Genomic DNA, 19,028 nt, shown 5'->3' on the forward strand with positions numbered 1-19,028 from the left:
GTTGTTCTTTAATTCATTCTCTCAATAACGTTATCAAGAACACTGCGATGTCTATGAAAGTAAGAAAATGCAAACACAGAGAGATCAAAATCACCCGCCCAGCAGCCCACAGTGGGGAACCTGGGGCTCAGAGCAAAGCTACTGAGTCTGCACTCATTCCCTGACTCCTAACAGAACTGCCGGCCTGATCTTCATTGTGTTTGAGATTTATTTTATTGACACAATCTCAGAGAAGCTCCAAGGACAAAGCAAAGAATTCAGATATACCATTCTCCCAGGCTTTCTGAGTGTCTGTCTGTCTCTTCCTCCCCCAGTCCCCTCCACTTCCTTAGCCATGCTCACAGTATCTAGACTGCCACACCCAGGACTTCTGAAAGCCATTTTCCACTGACTTTTTAAAAGGGAAGAGGCTTCCTGGGCTGGGGCAGGTGTAGAAGAATGGGTCGTGGTATCAATACCAAGTGTCGCGCCCACCTTGGCCGGCAAGGAAGACGAGACACGGTTGGATTCTTCTCAACAGCCTTTACTGCAGGACACCTTCATTCTTGATACAGGGAGGCGGCGGCGGCGGCGGCAGCGGCGGCAGCCAGCCCTAAGTGTTACAGCTCCAAGTGTTACAGCTCCAAGTGTTACCGCTCCAAATGTTACCGCGCCGAGCCGCAAAGCCGCTCGCCTTATATACACAACAGTATGCTAATATTCTTTCAGGGATTGGTGGGGCACGAGTCACCCCACTACTTGTCCTCCAGGGATTGGTGCGGCATGAACCTTATTAGCGTAGTACCGCCCCAGCCAGACTGACATCAGGTGCAAAAACCCCACGCATGCGCAGTACTGTTGTTCACCACAGGAGGGCGCCAGATTCACCTCATTATCATACAGCTGCCCTGACAGGGGACAAGCCTGCGCATGCACGGTAAGTTATTCACATTCAGACGGGGCTGGCTGTCAGCGCCATCTTTACTTCGCCTCGCTGCTCCCTACAACCGAGTGCTCACTGGGATCTATTTGAAGAGATCATCCTGACTAAATCAGGACCATCTGAGCATTAAACTGAAGGACAGCGACAGACTACAGCCCGCTTAGTCACAAATACCTCCAGCAAGTTAGCACTGAAGGAAGCTCCTGACAGAATGCCAGCTGATACTGGAGGAACAAACGGAGGGACTCAGAAAAACTGCACGTGGGCATCTGTGACTGAACCACATACTCTATGTCAAATTTGATATGTGGACTTTTAGTTCTTAGTATATAGCATAAAATTCCGGGACTAAAAACAGTGATTGTTAATTTTCCAGGAGAATTACAGTTTTCATTGCTCCCAACCCTCTTAGATCTCATCTACTTTAGAGACACCTGATTGTGCCTGAATTCCCGTTGCCTCCAGGGCCTGAGGCACCTCATCTGATGCCTTGCCCAATAAATGTGTGCACTTCATTTTCATGTCTTTGATCCAGAACGTATGAGGTCTGACACCATTCTTTCTCTGAGTCAAGCCCTCAGCAAAATACATCCCAGTTTCTCCTAAGCCTCGTGAGAAGACAAGGGCACTAAGTATATCAGCCTCCACTTAATAGCGGGCACCTCCCACCATATAACAGAAAATTGGCTTCTCTGTGGCAGAAGCCCCAGTGAGGCCATCTCTTCTGGAAGTCAGGTTTTCCTCACTACACGGCTTGGACTTTGAAGGTCTCGGAGGTAGAGGGTGTTTCTACAGAGCAGAAGGACATTGGGGATTTTGGGTTTGGAAATCAGAAAGCAGAGGCACGGTTTCTAAGGGTTACAGTAGCCCTCATACCCTTAGACTGTAGCTCTGAGTGCACGAGGGTTGGGCTTTTTTGCTTTGAAAACAAAGCATGCCTTTGGGTCAGGGGGAGGGGCCCACCGGTGAAAACAGAATATGTGATTGGCTCAGAGGGATTCTCCACCCGTGAAAGAAAAGCATGTGATTGGGTTAGGGGGAGGGGCCACCCATGTCCCACTCCTACATCCTACAACCACACAGCAGAACACCAATTTTTCTCTTTGCTCTGTCATCAGCATCTGTCTAAGTTAGGGTTTTACTGCTGTGAACAGACACCATGACCAAGGCAAGTCTTATGAAGGACAACATTTTACTGGGGTGGCTTACGGGTTCAGAGGGTCAGTCCATTATCATCAAGGCAGGAGCATGGCAGCATCCAGGCAGGCATGGTGCAGGAGGAGCTGAGAGTTCTACATCTTCATCTGAAGGCTGCTAGCAGAAGACTGGCTTCCAGGCAGGTAGGGTGAGGGTCTTAAGCCCAGGCCCACAGTGACACCCCTACTCCAACAGGGCCATACCTTCTAATAGTGCCATTTCCCAGGCAGAGCACATACAAACCATCACACCATCCCGTTTGAGAGATGCACCAGAAATGAGGCTGGGGTAGAGTCCATCTCCTGTCTACCGCTGTGCCTGCACTGGGATCCAAATGAACTTCTCCCAGTCAGCTCTGTGCTCCCAACAGGAATGACTGATTAAAGCTGATTAAACGGCCATTGCAGCCTACCTAACTCTGTCTCTTGGAAGTTTCTCTATCAACCGCTCTCTTGTACCCGGAAGAATATTTCCTAAACACTAGTTGTTAGGATGATTCTAACCTGCGAGATCGGGGTCAATGCCAGGTGACCTTCTCCTGAACAAGCAAGGGGTGGCTGGCACTGTCCTTGCCCCAGCTTGACCCTCTGCTACTTCTTTTCCTACCCGTGGATCTTCTCTGGTCTCTATGTACTCTGCTCCTGGTGGCTGACATCTGTAGTCCTCCTTAAAGACAATCCTTGAGCTGGCCTTGCCACCGTCCCCGAATACAGGGAGAGGCAGGCAGGCCTAGGAGGAAATTCACACGACACAGCCTAACTTTCAGGACTCTAGATGTCTTTAGGACTCCCGAGGAATCATAGCTTTAATGAGTCCTGTTCCCAGGGTCAGAGTCTGTGGACAGAATCTGGGTCACCTGGAGGAAGCTAGAACAGAGCTCTGTGGTTTACAGGAGGGGACAGAGAATTGCCGGGAGGGAGGCAAGGGTGCATAGGTGTGCATGATTTGGAGGGAGTGATGCCGAAAGAATGGAAGAGAGCAGAGGGTCCGGGAAAGCGGATGTGGGCCGAGCTACCCAGTCGGTGGATTTACACTTCATGGTGCAGGAAAGAGCAGTTTATAGAACTGGATCTTTGTGGTGGAGGACTGGAGGGCCAGCTACATAGTAGTGAGATGGGGTCAAGGTTGGTATGTGAAAAGAGTTGGGTAAGGTGGCACATGGCTGTGATCTCAGCACCCAGGAGATGGAGGCGGGATTAAAAGTTGAAAAATCAAGCTTGACTTCATAGCACATTTGAAGCCAGTCTGCATTCCGTAAGAACAAAACAGAGCAAGAGCAAGAGAGACAGAAAATCAGAGAGAGAGTGAGGGAGAGGGCGAAAGACAGAGGAGGGAGGGAGGGAGGGAGGGAGAGAGAGAGAGAGAGAGAGAGAGAGAGAGAGAGAGAGAGAGAGAGAGAGAATAGATAGAGAATGCAGAGAAGAATTGATAATGTGTCTAGGAGGCCAGCCATGACTGGGTTTGCTGGTTACAATGATTTGAATACAAAATATCCTCCACGGGCTCGCGATCGTATAAACACTGACATTGTGGTGGGGATATGGGCACGAGACTTTATTTTGTTATTGAGGGATCGACTCTGTTTCAGCAAAGGGACTGTCAAAAATCTAAACTCTCCCGAGAGTGCTGAAGGCTTACAAAATGGCCACACAACATTTCCTACAAACGAAGTTCAAGTTTTCAAAAATGGTCACGTGAAGCACAGAAAAGAGTAAAAAGATCTTTCGGGTATTTACATTTAAAAAAAATCATTCTTACTTTCAAAAAATTCGAAGATGTAAAATACAAGGGCTGGCTATCGGGGTCAGCGGTTAAAGGTGCTTGATCCTGGGCATCTGGGCATGCGTGAAAGGCTGGACGCGAGAACTGACTCTGAGGTGTCTCCCCCCTCCACCTCCCCCAGGTGTGATGTGGCAGGCGTGCTCCCCCAAATAGAGGTGACACAAGTTTTAAAAAGGGCAAATATTTAGAAAAATGAGATCTGACGATACAGGTGTAATTCTTTATTTTATTTTTTATTGTTTAGTAGTGCTGAGGATTGAACCCAGGAGCCAACATAGACCAGGCCAAAACTCTTTACCACAAAACTACATCTTTAGTTTCTGGATTTATAACTCTAAATATAATTTTATAAGAAAGACGAAGTATATACCTGTCATCCACACACACATATTCATTCAAATGTACATATATTTCAGACTATTCTAAAACCATAACCTAAAAGGAAATCTTTATCAAATATATAGAAATAATCAGTAAACCTCTATAGAAAAACAGTACTGGTTGAAAAAAATGCACGTTATATGTAAACATTTTAAAATTTTGTCAGTAGTGCATAACTGTTTTGCGCTTACGAAACTGTGCTTTTCCAAGGGGTTCAAGTCCCACTGTACATTACAGGCAGCATGGGTAGAGCGCATACATTACAGTCCTCGATTTGAATAGATGAAGTTAAGGCACAGAAAGCCCTATGATTACATTTCAGGACAAGTTCCATACTAAATTGGGTACCTCATGTCTTTATATAAAAACATGACTGAAGCAAAGTACCCTCAGGCCCACAGCCATTCCCATGCACGCGCCGACACACGCACAACTTAGAAACTTTTGATTCGTCTATCCCCACACCCTGAAACCACAGAGAAAGGTACCAATGAAATAAGAGATTAGAGTCCACTGACCGCACCAACGAGGCATTCATAAGCAAGGAGCTGGCTTCACTGTAGAACTTCTTAAAATAGACACTCTCTAATTTCCAACAATGTTTCCCCTTGTAAGCAGGAAAAATAGCTTTACGAGAGCCTAATGTTTAGCTCGGTTTACAGCAGGCGTTTCCTCAAATATTGAACGAAACCGAGTATAATAAACGTTTTGTCAGTCCCACTGAGACAATTAAAGCATAGTAGGTCTTTCTTCATGAAATGTAAACGGGAATTAACGCTGCCGCTTTGGGTTTTGCATCAGAAACACTTAATAACCTTTACTAAAGTGGCTGACCAGCAGCCTCCATTGACGTCACAAAGATGGAGCGATCGCAGGCTCTTAGGGGCTCTGATTGGCTAATGTAAACACGTGGTAAAGTGTAGTGGGCGGTGCCTGGCATTTCCGCCCCCCATGTGCTTCCCTGAGTAATGGGCTTAGTAAACATCATTGTCAGAATCATTCTGCAGAAGGCTGTGTGCGCCGTGTTTCGCAGGTTGTCCCATGCTCTGGTCCTTGAAGTTCGCCGTCTTAGGAATACTGAAGCCATAAGCAGCTTTCTTGCAGAAAGGGGAAGATTGCTGGTCTTGATTGGGGTGAAAATAAACCTGTAAAATCAATTAGACACCCATCCTATGTCACAAAGGGTATTTCAGCCGTCGGAAAACAAAAGGCTAAAATTAAAATTATCAAGGGCATCAGCCAAAAGCGTAGCTTACTGAGTGACGACGTGTGCACTTTGGCCTTGCTGAGGCTGGGGGCTTGTCATTAACGATTTTTACGCCGGTCTCCTACGAAAGCCACTTCATGTGGCCTCAGAATTTGACATACTACGGACACTATGGAATGTCTGTATTTCTTGGGACCTCCTTCAGAAACTTCCTTACTGTGCTTCTCTAAATGATCCACTGGCCTCAGTGGCCCCTCCTCTTGACCCTGCGCAAACCCTGGTCATACTGTTGGAAAGGGTGAGTGAGAGAGCTGGCTTCAAGCACAAACATGTGACTGTCAAGCCACGGGTTGGGTGGGTCACCTTCCACATCACACAATAAAGTTTCTCCACCCTACTTTTGGGTCACATCGATGGTTTTGATTCCGTTGCAATGTGCATTAGGAGACACCAAGCAGACGTACAAAGATCGTGTTTCGGGGTTGGGGATTTAGCTCAGTGATAGAGCACTTGCCTAGCAAGCGCAAGGCCCTGGTTCGGTCCTCAGCTCCGAAAAAAAAAAAAAAAAAAAGACAAAATAACAAGATCGTGTTTCACTACAGAAGTAATTTCTTAGCACAGGGCTTGAGTGACATACTTGGGCCCATGTTAAAAGAAAAAAGAAACATAATTCAATAATTTTAAAAAGAGAGAGATAGAGAAATTAGGTGGGGCTGGAGAAATGGCCCCATGGTTAAGAGCACTTGCTGCTTGTGCAGAAGACCTGAGTTTGGGTCCCAGCAACCTGCCATTTGGGCATCTCACAGTTGTCTGTAACTCTAGATAGAGAGGATCTGATGCTCTCTTCTAACTTCGGTGGGGACCCACACTCCTGTGGCACATATATACACACACATTCAAATTAAAATCTTTAGAAGAAGAGGAAGAAGAGGAAGAGGAAGAGGAAAATAAATAAGGTTGAGACCAGACACTTCCGAACTTTGCTCAGTCCTGGTCGGGTAAGGAGCCCAAAGGCTACAGGGTCCCAGACGCTCACCTCAGCATCCTACCGTGGACGGAACGCAATTGGCAGCTCCCGGCTGGGTACCAGGATGCCAAGGTGCAGCATCTCCACAGGTTCATTGTCTGTGGCCACAATGTCGTATTTTTGGATTATCTGTAACACACATTGAGATAAAAGGAGAGTCAGCCCCCTTGCCTCCCGCTTTGTGGAATGGCCCATGATGGGGTTGTAGGAGCCCAGTGAGGACTTTTACCCAGCAGAGAGCCAGGTGGAGCTGTAACTCAGCCAGCCGGCGCCCGATGCACATTCTCTTCCCGATGCCGAATGGGAGATGAGCGAAGGGGTTGATCTTTTTCTCCTTTTGAAGCCAGCGTTCGGGTCTGAACTTATGAGAATCTTCAAAATTGTCTTCACTAGAACCCAGCACTTGGGTATTGAGGGTTAACACTGTCTAAGAACACACAGAAAAAGATGATTTGTTTAATCAGTAGAAAAAATACAATGATTTATTGCTTGACATACGTTAGGGACGGTATAACATATGTGCATACATGTGGGTGGTACATGTCCCTGCATGCATATTCGAAGGCCAGAGGAAGACATCTGGGGTCCCCTCTCTGCCTTATTCCCTTGCCACGGGTTCTCTCACTAAACTTGGATTTAAACTGGCAGCCAGGAGGACCACTGATTCTCCTCATGTCCCCGCCCCTTCCCCCATGCTGGTCCAAACAGCCCCATCCAGCTTTTCAAAAGGATGTTGGAAATCCAAGCCCAGACCCTATCCTTGTGTAGCAAGTGCTCTGCCTGCCCTGAGACCCCTCACCAACCCCAGAACTCTGCATTTCTTGTGTTCCATTTTCACAACTACCTCTCTTCTTCCCATTTTGAGATGAGGAAGGATGAAGCTGACAGATTCCCTGTAAGTCACTCAGGACCACTCACAGACCACCATGTTTGCATCTCAGGAGTCACCCTCCCTAATTCTGTACTTAGTAGCCACAAGGATGCTTTCTCTGTCTTCTATGGGTTTCCAGAACAAATGCTCTCCCAGCAAAAAGCCTCCAGGAGATGCGACAGACACTTGAGAAGTGTAATCTTCCCAAGTTTCGATAGGGAACAGATAGGCAGAGCCTACTTACTCCTTTGGGTAGAGCGTATTCACCCAGAACCGTTGGTTTGTCAAGGGTCCGAGTTGTAAATGGCACACTTGGGGTAAGCCTGAAAAAAAAATCAAAATCGGAATTGTAAATGTGGCCACCAACCTCACTCTGTCTGACGTGGCATTAGGAATACAGACACAATGAGAATCGGGAGTTCTGTCAGATGTCACAGTCAGGACAAGAACAATACCCTGTCTCTTTCACAAGGAGCTCTGGGAACCGACAGGCTTTGTGAGGTGGAAACTCAGGTTTTCCTAGGGGTGTAGCTCCCAATACTCCCTCCGCTCTCAAGAATATATATGGGCAACATAAATTAGACTTGATGGTGAAAAAGGTAGACAGAGAATTGGGTGACAGAGGAAGGGAGTGGATCTGGGCGGGGCTGGGAAAGGGGGTGGGTGTAATCAAATACTCTGTATGCAATCATGGAAGAACCGAGGTCTGTTCTGTTTTGTTTTTAAGAAATCCCATCTTCTTAGTATGTATCTCTTGTTTCTATAAGGCTGGCTATAAGGCCTTCTATAAGGCTGGCTAGTGGCTCACCACACTGATTTCCTTCTAAGGCTAATAAGTGGCTCATCGATTATTCCGATCCATTCGATCTGTACGCATCTCATGCCTCGCCTGAGGTCTGGCGTTCTTTTTCAATTCTGCTGCTGCCCACTGAGGCAGTGCTGCTTCCTCCTAAGCAAAGGGTGGGAGGAGGGTCACTTCCCAGGAAGAGTCTTCACAGACAAAGATGTATCTCCCTGTCCTCTTGCTAGGCCTTCATCTGGAACCCGACAATCACACCTGACCCCCTTATGACTGACAGCGTCCATAACAGGCGGGCTGCTATTGCTCTGAAGAGGAAGAAACTCACTTTCTAGGATTTGATAGGATTGGCCCACAGGATTTGGAAAGCGAGTGAGAAAAACATCATTACACGCCAAGACCCTTCTCTCTAGTTTGATAGATGTGTATAATAAACCAGGAGGGGCACCTTAAGGAATCCTTGCTGTGCCTCCAAGAGAATCCTTTTCTAGTGACAGAATGTCGCCATAGCCAAAGAGAACCTGTTCTCGTGTGCTGGCCCAGAGGTGCGCCCGTACGTACCTCATGGATTCTTTCAGACAGGCCTTTAAATAGGGCATATTCCTCAGGTCTTCCGCCCGTGGCGTCTGATTGTCAGGCAGCACGCTCTGAACTTCCTGAAGGAGTCTCCGTTGCGCTTGAGGATTCCGGGATAGATTGTAGAGAATCCACATCAAGCTGTTCGCGGTCTGAAAGGCAACGGGCCACGGATGAGAGTCTGCTCATGACTGGTCTCAAACCAGTGAGCTAGGGTCTGTGCATGACCGGCCTCAAACCGCCGTCAGTCAGGCGAACGAAAGGCCCTGCCTAAGCTACAGTCGGGTGTAATTGCTTGAGCACAAACAAATTTGCATACAATTGGCCAGGGGAGGTGGGTAAATCTGGGGTCGACCCAGATTCCTTTCTATACCGATTGTGCCACATTTACTGCTATGTGAAAGGCTACCACTAGGGGGAGACCGGAGCAACGTACAAAGACGTCCTCTCTGTGTGCCACCCTCAGACCTAGGTGTGAATCCATCACGGCCTCAAAATAAAAATTGGGCTTGAACCTGTTTAATGGGCAAAGCTTATGTAAAATGGAGTGAAGAGAGGACAGGAAACTCTGGTGGCGCTTGTGAGAGGTTCTCTATGTAATTAAATTTGCAAGACCCCGCCCTTCTGGAATGTTCTAAACGGTCTTTTGGCTACACCCTAAATTAACCATGAACACGAAAAGGCCCTACCAGGGCTTTAGCCACACGTTAAAATGCCCTCGCAGGAGAATGTGACGCCCTTGCCAAAAAAGAATAGAAGAGGAAATGAGTTCTAACATCAGATTGACTATGCCAAGAAGCCGGCAGGTTTTGACAGGGCCAATGGTCTTTTTTTTTTAAGGGTCACGTCCTCTCCCTGCAGACACCAAGGCGCGGTGACTGAGTGCCATGGCCCACTCCCACTAAGGAGCAGAGAGCAGGGTGGCTCAGAGCCAACTGGCATTTATTATTTTTGGAAGACCATGCCTCCCGGGCAGGCTTCTTCATGTCAGAGGGCCAGTGGTCTCGGCTGAAATACACCCTGGATGTCATTACTACAGAACAGGAAGAGGGCGCGGCCTCCAAATTAAAGGCAATCAAATCCCTCCTGTCCACCCAATGTGACTTTCGGAAAAAACAGGACTGAAAAAGAAATAGTCCAGGTGTACGACCATATCAGGTAGCGCCTCACCACAAGAGCCAAACAGCGCACCATGGAGCTTGGTGACTGCCGCTTCACCACATCCAGGGTAATCAGTCTGTGGAGCTTAATTCCAGGGAAAGTCGGTCAGGAAACCTCAAGGGCTCAGGCTGTCCCGCCATGACCTCGGCTGGGGGTTGGGGGATGGGCATGCACATCTTTAACTGGCTCTTTCTGCTAAGTTCATTCTCCGCCAGTCCACTTGTCAAAGCATAAATTGGCCAGCTCTGGAGGTTGACTCTACCTCATTTTCTGAGGCAGGGTCTTCCCCTGGACTAGCTAGTCTGCTTGACCTCAGGGTTCTCTCTCCACATTCCCAGCCCTGGGATCTCACGCATGAGCCACCACACTTGGCTCTAAAATTTAAGCTGTGAGCACCAAACTCAGGTCCTCACAGATACACAGACAGCAAGTGCTTCACCAGCTGAGTTTCTCCAGCCCTTCCGTTTGAAATAGTTAAAGTGTCTTGTCAGAGCATGGGCACCTATTTCCAAACTCCTGTCTCAGTTCTGCCCTGTGCTGGCTGGAGCTTACAGGACGACCACACCCTCCTGTGAGGTTTTGCGAGGCGTTTGATGCTTGGTAACTCTGGTGGAGCGAATGATTCCAGCTGCTGCTAAAGAACTCATCATGGAAACCGAATCACCCAACAGATGTTCCCAGCCCACCCTTACTGTCTCCACTGCAGCGAGCTGCAGCTCCGTGACAGCGGCGTACAGTTCCTTCTTGGAAAGGTGATCTTGCTGATAAATATCACAGAGGAAATCTGCCCCGGGCTGCTGGGAATATCTCTGTAGGCGGTTGTCGATGCAGGGTTTGACTGCCAGAGGAGAGAAAGGAGATGGCTTGAAAATTCAGATGAGGAAAAAAAACCCGAGAAAATCTGGCAACACCGAGTCATGACAGGGACACTGACGATTTGCTAGATCAGCAAGTATCTAGTTAATACTCTCCCCACACTGGAAAGGATTGGTCAAGTCTGATTTGGATCTGCTTCTCAGCATCCACTGGGCATCTTCCAAAAGTGTTGATTCAGAATCAGTGATTAGGGAGCCTGAAGTTCTCCCCCCATCCCCATCCCCATCTCCATTGGGACTCACTATGTAGTCCTAGCTAGTCTGGAACTATGTAGACTAGGCTAGCCTCAGACTCACAGATGTATGTCTGTCTCTGCCTCTAGAGTGCTGGTACTAAAGGCACGCACCACCATGTAAGTATGGCCTTGAAGGCTTCATTTCCATCAAGCTCCTGGTCTGTAATCACATTTTGATGAACAAAAGCTCAGAGCTCAGAGGGGCTCAGCATGAGGGGGAATGAGAGCTGCGTTTATGTGCATATTCCAAACTCGGGCACAGATATCACTAGGCACATACGCAAGTACGGTGTCTGGACATACTGGTAACACTTAGCCTTTGGCATTTATGAAACACATTCAGACAACTGTCTCACTTCAATTCTTTATGCAGGCAGACACCAAACTAAGACACCATGGAGATAGTGGGCAGGGTGTGGCATCTTTAGTCTTGAAGCATGGCCTAGCCTGCTTGGGGACCCGTAGAAGAGTTGGCTATGTGGGTTTGTGTAAGGTTAAACCTCTACATGCATACAATGGAACACCCTGAGTCATGGAGCAGAAATAGCTCTAACCACCAAAATATCATAATACACTCCATGTTTATGCTGTGCTGGGCATATTAATAATTGTACTAACGTGGGCGTTAGTGTCATTCGTTACTTTAGAGATGGAGCAATTGAGGATGTGAAGGAGGTGACACACAGGGCCAAAGCACCATGCAGGAACTCGAGTCTGCCTTGGAAGCTCTTCCTTGAGCCCCTTGCAGAGTGGGCTAAGAGAGCTACCTCCTCCTGCTTTCTCCAGCTGTGCGTGTGAGCATAGAAAACTCTAGAAAGTAGGGGAAGCAACACCATGGGACGATCGTGATGGTTCAGTCAGATAGATTGCATACACCTCTCCTAGACACAGAGTCAAGGTCACTGGATGGCAGTGGGCAGTGGGCAGGGTGTCCCTTTCACCTGATTTGAAAATGGTGTCCCAAGCCAGCGTATGTGCCTGCCACACTTTGGTGTTGAGGCGCTTGTGCAACTCCACGGGGGTCACCATCATCTTCCCAAACGTGCTCATCATCTGTAAGAAACACAGGAACTTGAACCCGGCCATCTTCTCTCTAAGCCAGCATTCTCCTTAGAAGGGGAGGATCTTTACTTAGACCCCTTTTGCATCTCCCAAGGGTGGGAGTCAAAGGCCCACCATCTCTCTTGCTCATCTCAAAGATGGCCTTAATAAAAATGTATCTGTCTCATGTTTGGTTGTACTGGGGATCAAACCCAGGATTTCCTGGTTGCTTAGAAGAAGCATCTAATACAGATATATTCTGTATCCTTCTTGTTTCACTGTTATTTTGAGACAAAGTATCGATAAATTGTCTTGTTTGTGCTTGCATTCACTCTGTAGCCAAAGCCCGCTTAAAACTTGCAATTTTCTTGCCTCAGCACCTAGCCTGTCGAGCCGGTGGTATGGTCCCCCTGTACCACCAGACCCAGCTTTTAATGACCTGATTGTAAAGAAAGAAGGAAAAACCGGAAAACAATAATTTGCCTATTCGCTCCAGGTTCTGATATTGTATAACCTTAATCCCAAATCAATCTCACCACATCTATAATACCTCAAATCACTCAAACCATTCAAAACTTTAAAACATGCAACATTCAGAAACTTCAAAAGTTATTTTTTAACCAACTGACCATTGATCAAGATACCTTAAATACATCTAAAATAGTATTTTTCATAAAATAACTTTGCCTAAACTGATGAACAATGGACTTAGCATGGGTTTTTTGTTTGTTTGTTTGTTTTGTGTGTGTATGTGATTGGTGCACATGCATATATTAAAATATAGGTATCAAAGGGGATAAATTAAATATTAAAAATAAGTAAGTGTGAACACATTCTTCCCTGGGAGACACAGGGATAACCTTTGCTGTTCCGAATTCTAGCACTGAGGTCATGCTGTCCAGGATCCTGCTTACCGTTTTGATGGCCGTAATGAAGGTCAGTGCTTCTTCTTCTGTCTCCTTTTGAAGGAGCCCGAATCGCTTCTCATATAACACAAGGCAGATGCCTGTCAATGAAAATAATCACTACTGTGATTCAACCGTAGCCATGCCAGTCTATGATTAGCTGCCTATTAAAGACTGAGTTCTGTGTCTCATGGGACTGTGGTCTCTTCTAGAAAACAAAATCTCAAGGAGTGAGAGAGGAGGACAGAGATACCCTCTTCTCTTCTCAAAGTCATTTCCAGGAGCACATGACCCATGCTTTGAAACCTCCTGGTGAGACTGACACTGTGTCAGTCCTGAGCAGGTGAGGACAGAGGTACAAGTGGCTTGGAGGTCCGTGCTGCCACAGTGAGGAAGAAGAAGGGCTGGGGAGGGATGAGCTATGGAACGGGTTTCTAGTAGCAGCCAGGGACTGGGCTAGCCCACAACAGGGCTTTTTCTCTGTTCTGTTTTCCATTTAATAATGTTGTTGGGATCAACCTATTTTCAAACAAGATCCCTTAGTCTTGAAAACTTTTTTTTTTTTTGCACAGAGAAAGTGTGAATTACATAATACCCGTGTCCCCTGTGCTAGATGTGCTAGTGGAATGTGCTTCCACCTGGATTGCGATGTCGTCATACACCAGACTAGCTGGCCTGTGAGCATCCCAGGATTCTCCCCTCTCTGCCTCCCGTCTGCCATAGGAAAACTGGGATTACAGACCTATGTTACCGTGTCTAGCTTTGTGTGAGGTTTGAACCCAGGTCCTCTGGCTTGCAGGCAGGCTGTTTCTCCACTGAGTGTGTCCTGTGTGTGTGTGTGTGTGTGTGTACATGTGTGTGTATGTGTGTATGTGTATATGTGTGTGAGCATGTGTGTTTTGTGCATGTATGTGTGTATGTGTGTGCATGTGTGTATGTGTGTGTGCATGTGTGTGTTTATGTGTATGTATGTGTGTGTGAATGTCTATATGTGTATATGTGTGCATGTGTATGTGTGTGTATATGTGTGTGTGAATGTGTATATGTGTGTGTGTGTGTGTGGTGTGTGTCCCATACTCTCTTTGCTTTATTAACAAGAAGGCAACAGAGCAATGTTTTCCTCTTCCCATTTCCCCCTGATTTACACAGAGTACAGAGGTAAGACTGGGGGCAGCTGCTATTATCTTGCTTCAAGCCAGCATACTAAGAACAGAGTCCCCATGTTTCCACTTCTGCCCGGGCTAGGGGCCTTCACTCCCGGCTCCGTTTTCTGGAACATTCATCAAAGAGGCCTTTCTAAGTTTCTCTTTTCCTGACCTTCCGATCAGATGCTCACCTTAACAGAGAGGAATCTCTCACCCCTGTCCTCTGCTCCTTCTTACTCCTGCAAATGTCCCTACCGGTATTTAGCACTTTAGAATCATAGTTTTGTGAGGGCACAGAGGCTGTCCACACAGAATTTGCTCAGTAAATGTTTGCTAAATGACTTCATCTATAACCTATAGTACGAGTCATAGCTCGCTTAGCTTGTCTGGTCTTGTCCTGATTGGTGATAATCTACATCATCATGGAGACCTGAGCTCTCTTATAGAGTTAGGTGACTAAGGTTACAAGGCCAACTTACTTTCAAAGGACCACTTGTTCAGCTCACTGTACAGGTCTGGGATGAGGCCTCGCTCATCGCACAGCTCATCCATGCGCTCTAGAAAGTCAGCCAAGACCTAAAGGAAGCAATGGGAAGGGCACATCTTGGTCACAGGAGGGAGAGAGAAGGTTCGAGTTCAGGAAGTTCTTCAAGGGTATTTCTGCTTTGGTGGCAATGGGCACTAATTACACAGTGTCTTCCCCAGGTCTGTGGATTTCCTGCAGCCGCTGAAATGGAAGTGTCAGGCTTGTTTGTGTTGTTGTTTATATGTGTTTGGTACTCTGTGTGTGTGTGTGTGTGTGTGTGTGTGTGTGTGTGATGAAGTCTCATGTTTGTGTGTGGACATGCATGTGTCCGTATGCACATGTGTGGAGGCCAATGTTGACACTCAGTGTCTTCTTCATTTGCTCTCCATCCTAGTTTTTTTGAGACAGGGTCTCTAATTGAACAGAAAACAGGGACATTTGGCTGACTTGGCAGGCCAGTGAGCTTCCAGGAATCCTCTTTGTACCTCCCGGTGCTGGGATTTGAACTCGGGTCTCAGTGGTTGCAGTGCAAGTACTTTCCCAGCTGAACCATCTCCCCAGCTCTGCTTTCATACGTTGAGAGAAAAATATCCTTTCTGGGAAGACTGGGTGGGTAAACCACTGGGTGGAGAGGAACCAGACAAAATGGCAGCTCAAGGACTGTGGCGGAGTTTGGAGCAGCACCTCCACTCTGGATCTCATGTCACAGCTGAGAAGCAGCTTTGAGATGCTAGGTCACGTGCCCAGCTGTCTGATGAAGGCTCTGCCCAGCTACACCCGAGACCAGGGATGAGCAGCCTTGGAGCCAGCAGTTGATGGAGGAGAGCATGTTTGGCTTGCATATGTAATGCGGGTTAAACGTACTTTGACTCTGTTACCTTACTAGAAAAGCGGGGGCACGGGAGGGAGGAAGAGACAAAAAAAGGAATGAAAGAAATCAGCACGGGGTTTCCCCTTTAACCCAAGCACTAGGGAGGCAGGCAGGTGGATTTCTATGAGTTTGAAGGAAGCCTGGTCTACATAGTGAACTGTAGTTACACGGAAAGATCATGTCTCAAAGAAAAAGTAAAAGCTAGCGATTTCAGATACAGTGTGGATTATTAACATCAACCCCATTGCTACTGAAAGGTGACCCTGAGTGTGTGCCCAGCATGACAGAGCATGCTAGCTGCTCTGGAGCGGCTGTCCCCTGCTTGTCTAACTATGCTGCTTGCTAAACGCTCTACCTGGGGCTTGCATTACTGTTATATTAATCGCCCGGGTTTCTATATCCTGTAGGAGCCCATCTGGGTCCAAGTCGATTCAAAATAAAGTCCAATGTGAACAACAATATAAAGAGATTACTGTAAGGCTTAATCCTGTCCCCTGTTGTGGGAATGACATTGTTAAAGTCCTTTGGCGAAGTATAAAGTCAATCTTTTTGTCTCCGCCCCCCAGCTGAGGACTGAACCCAGGGCCTTGCAAGCGCTCTACCACTGAGCTAAATCCCCAAGCCCATAAAGTCATTCTTAAGGGTAAGGTCTGCCCATTGTCCGGAATCTTTTCAGATTCATTCATTAGTATGGAATCCAAAATCTCTGGATGCATCCTGACGTTTCGTTTCTCTCCGTTTTCAGAAGACCGTTCTCTACAGGAACCGCCCCTCCCTCGGCTCCTTCTCCCACCCCTCCCACCCAGATTCTTTGCCTCTGTTCTCCTATCCCGACTGCAACCCCCCAAGCCCCCTCCCCCTCAAATATTGCCGCCCAGGTCCTTTAGAAGCATCATCTCATTAGTATTGTAGACTAAGGGGTCTAAAGCCTGGGAGACCGTCTTGGAAAAGGTAAATAACACCGCTGGATCTCACTGGTAGCTGGTGCGAGGCTATGGAACCGCCAGTGCAACCTGTAACTGTTCCCTCCGGGGGAACTTTAGAAGGGTTTGGAGCAGATGAGTTTGGGAGAAAAGGAAGGAATGACGGACGGAGAGACACAGCAACCGCTTGAAACTCCCACGATCCACAATTCTTCTCCCTTTGTACTTTAGAGCTGTGACCTAAAGTCCCACCCCCCGCCCCGTTAACAGCTCTCCGTCGCAGAGAGCCCCAGAAAAGCTGGCCCCAGTGCGCAAACCTCATTGATTTTCTTGTCCAGCTTCATGATCTCCACGGGCTTCATGAGTTTCTTCTGGAAGGCGCTGCGGACCCTTTGCCACTCCTGTCCTTCCCTGCAGAGAAGGGCTGTGCTTAGAGCCTCGCAAAAGAAGCTGCGCAAAAAACGAACCCCGAAGATCGCCTAGAAAGGTCTCAGGAATCTTAGCTCTCAACGAATTCTCACGGATCTCAGCCATCACTGACCGGAGAGAGGCTCACAGTGTCTCTCTGTGAGCTGATTGATGGCTTATGGCGGTTAATGGAAGGGGTAGTCAATTTTCACCAGTAGTGTAGGCTCCCAAGTTGCCTGTGCTCTAAATAGCCCCCACCCGAGGTCATGACAGCAACTCCAGAGAGTCAGAAACACAAATAAAAACGGCATGATAATAGGAGAGTTATTGGGATGAGGGAGACTCTCAGTGGGAGTGGGAGTGGGAATCAGAGAGGGCATGGGGTGATGAAAGCGACCGGAAATACATTATAAACGCGTATGAAATTGTCAAACAACGTTAAGATATTTGGTTTGACGTTAGGGTTAAATCTTGCCCAGGATGACACCCAGAAGGTGAAGCCCAAATAAAAAGGGCTTGGTGCTTTTGATGTGTCCTGTTGGGGGAGGCGGGCATGCGTGCAATCCCTTCACTGGATGACTTGTGAGAGGAACCCACTCTCTACAGCACAATTTCAGGATTGTGCAGGCTCTAGGTAGAGCAGGGGCTTTGTGTTCGTTCTGCATAAGAAAACTCCTAGGAACTCTAACCACTCCCCTCTCCTATTGTCCCGCACGCCCAGCCCCCCACCGCCTCCACCCAGCAGAAGGGACTCACAGGATCATCAACCCGTAGGCTTCGTTCCTGTGGTCGCGATAGGCTTTCCAAGGTTTGATCTCCAGTCGCTGGGGATGCGCGCTCTCTGTGCGGTACAGAGCTTCCAGCAGGCTCGGCGAGCCCAGATGCACGGAGTCGAAGGAGCCCAGCTTCATCCGGAAAATCTGGCCATACTTCTTGTGGTACTCTGCCTGCAGCGGGGCGGGCCAAATGCCATCAGCGCGCATCCTCTGGTGCCCAGGGCGCTCTGCCTTGCGCTGCTGACGGATCACCTAAGCTCGCCCTGCCGCCCCGATGGGAAGGAATAGGGAACAGGGGACAATACGGGAATAGGAAACAAACTATTTACCAGCGTGTCGTGCTGTTTCTTCAGGCCACCTTTCCAAAAAATCTCCAGTAGACTCCCTAGCAGTGGCCAGTTGGTGGGCCCAGGCAAGGAGGTGACGTTTCGAGTCTCACCGTCTGTCATCAGCGGGCAGAGGGGCACCTCTTTTGGAGCGCGGGAAGCGCTCGCCTTGGATGTCACCGACCTTGGGGGCTGTCCCAGGTCGCGCAGTCGGCGCAGAAAAGCGATCAGGGTGCGCGGTTTGTCAATGGGGCAGCTCATAGTAGCAGGCGACCCGTGGGACTCAGCAGGGGCTGGAACGGGTAAGGTGTTTAGGAAGAGTTGCTGGGTTCTGAAGTTTTGGCGGTTTGGGGAAGAAAGGCAATCAGAACCCCCGGGTGTGGCGAAATGGGGTACAACAGGAGGGACTTCGAAGAAGCAGATGCCCGGGATGCTGCAAGGTGCAGCGGCTTAGGGCGCTGGTTTCTGCCCTGAGCTGGCCACAGGGGCTGGGGAAGAGAGGCCGGGGTTGGCAGCTATGGGGAGAGTCTGCAAATTAGACTTCTAAGGCCTAAAGCCACGGGGGAATCAAGGAGGGTCGAAGGGATGCCGCCAGGTTTGATGTACCTCGTTGTACCTCCCCAAGATTCCAGGCATAGGGACCTCGTATTTATGGAAGCAGGGCATGCTGGAGTGGCCAATGAGCACGCTGAGCAGGGCGGAGGGGGACCGGCTGGGAGGGACGCGGGGGGCGGGTGTGGGAAGAGGATGGAGTCAGCGAGGTGAGTGAGGGCGCCGGGGCCTCGGTGACCGACACGCTGCTGGCCCGGCAGACGCACCGGTGGACTCCACCCCGGAGATAACCTGAGAAAGGCGGGTCGAGCCCAGGGTTCAGCGGGTGCGCTGCGAGCACGCCTCCTCGCTCTCCTCCTGCAGGCTGCAGCTGGCCTTGCAGGAGCCCAAAGCTGCGCTTGCACAATCGCCATGCAGGGCGGGCAAGGTCCCTGAGGACAGCGCGGAAGGCCGCCCGCGCTTGCCAAGCAAGTGGAGAGTGTCCGCCTTCCAATATCCTGGGAGACAGGTTTTCGCAGCCT

At 48.6% G+C, this 19,028-nt stretch overlaps 1 protein-coding gene across 1 annotated transcript; it reads right to left on the bottom strand.

The window, feature by feature from the left end:
• Positions 1-4,115: 4,115 nt before the first annotated feature.
• Cyp24a1 (cytochrome P450, family 24, subfamily a, polypeptide 1) lies at positions 4,116-18,567 on the bottom strand. The gene is given in 12 exon segments (NM_201635.3): positions 4,116-5,427; positions 6,526-6,645; positions 6,746-6,943; positions 7,632-7,710; positions 8,748-8,914; positions 10,616-10,761; positions 11,976-12,087; positions 12,990-13,081; positions 14,605-14,701; positions 16,763-16,856; positions 17,610-17,800; positions 17,959-18,567. Coding segments are annotated over 11 exon segments (1,545 nt in total). The 5' UTR covers positions 18,217-18,567; the 3' UTR covers positions 4,116-5,427; positions 6,526-6,534.
• Positions 18,568-19,028: the final 461 nt, after the last annotated feature.

Source organism: Rattus norvegicus, chromosome 3 (assembly GCF_021556685.1).
Source record: "Rattus norvegicus strain SHRSP/BbbUtx chromosome 3, alternate assembly SHRSP_T2T, whole genome shotgun sequence".
Lineage (NCBI taxonomy): Eukaryota > Metazoa > Chordata > Mammalia > Rodentia > Muridae > Rattus > Rattus norvegicus.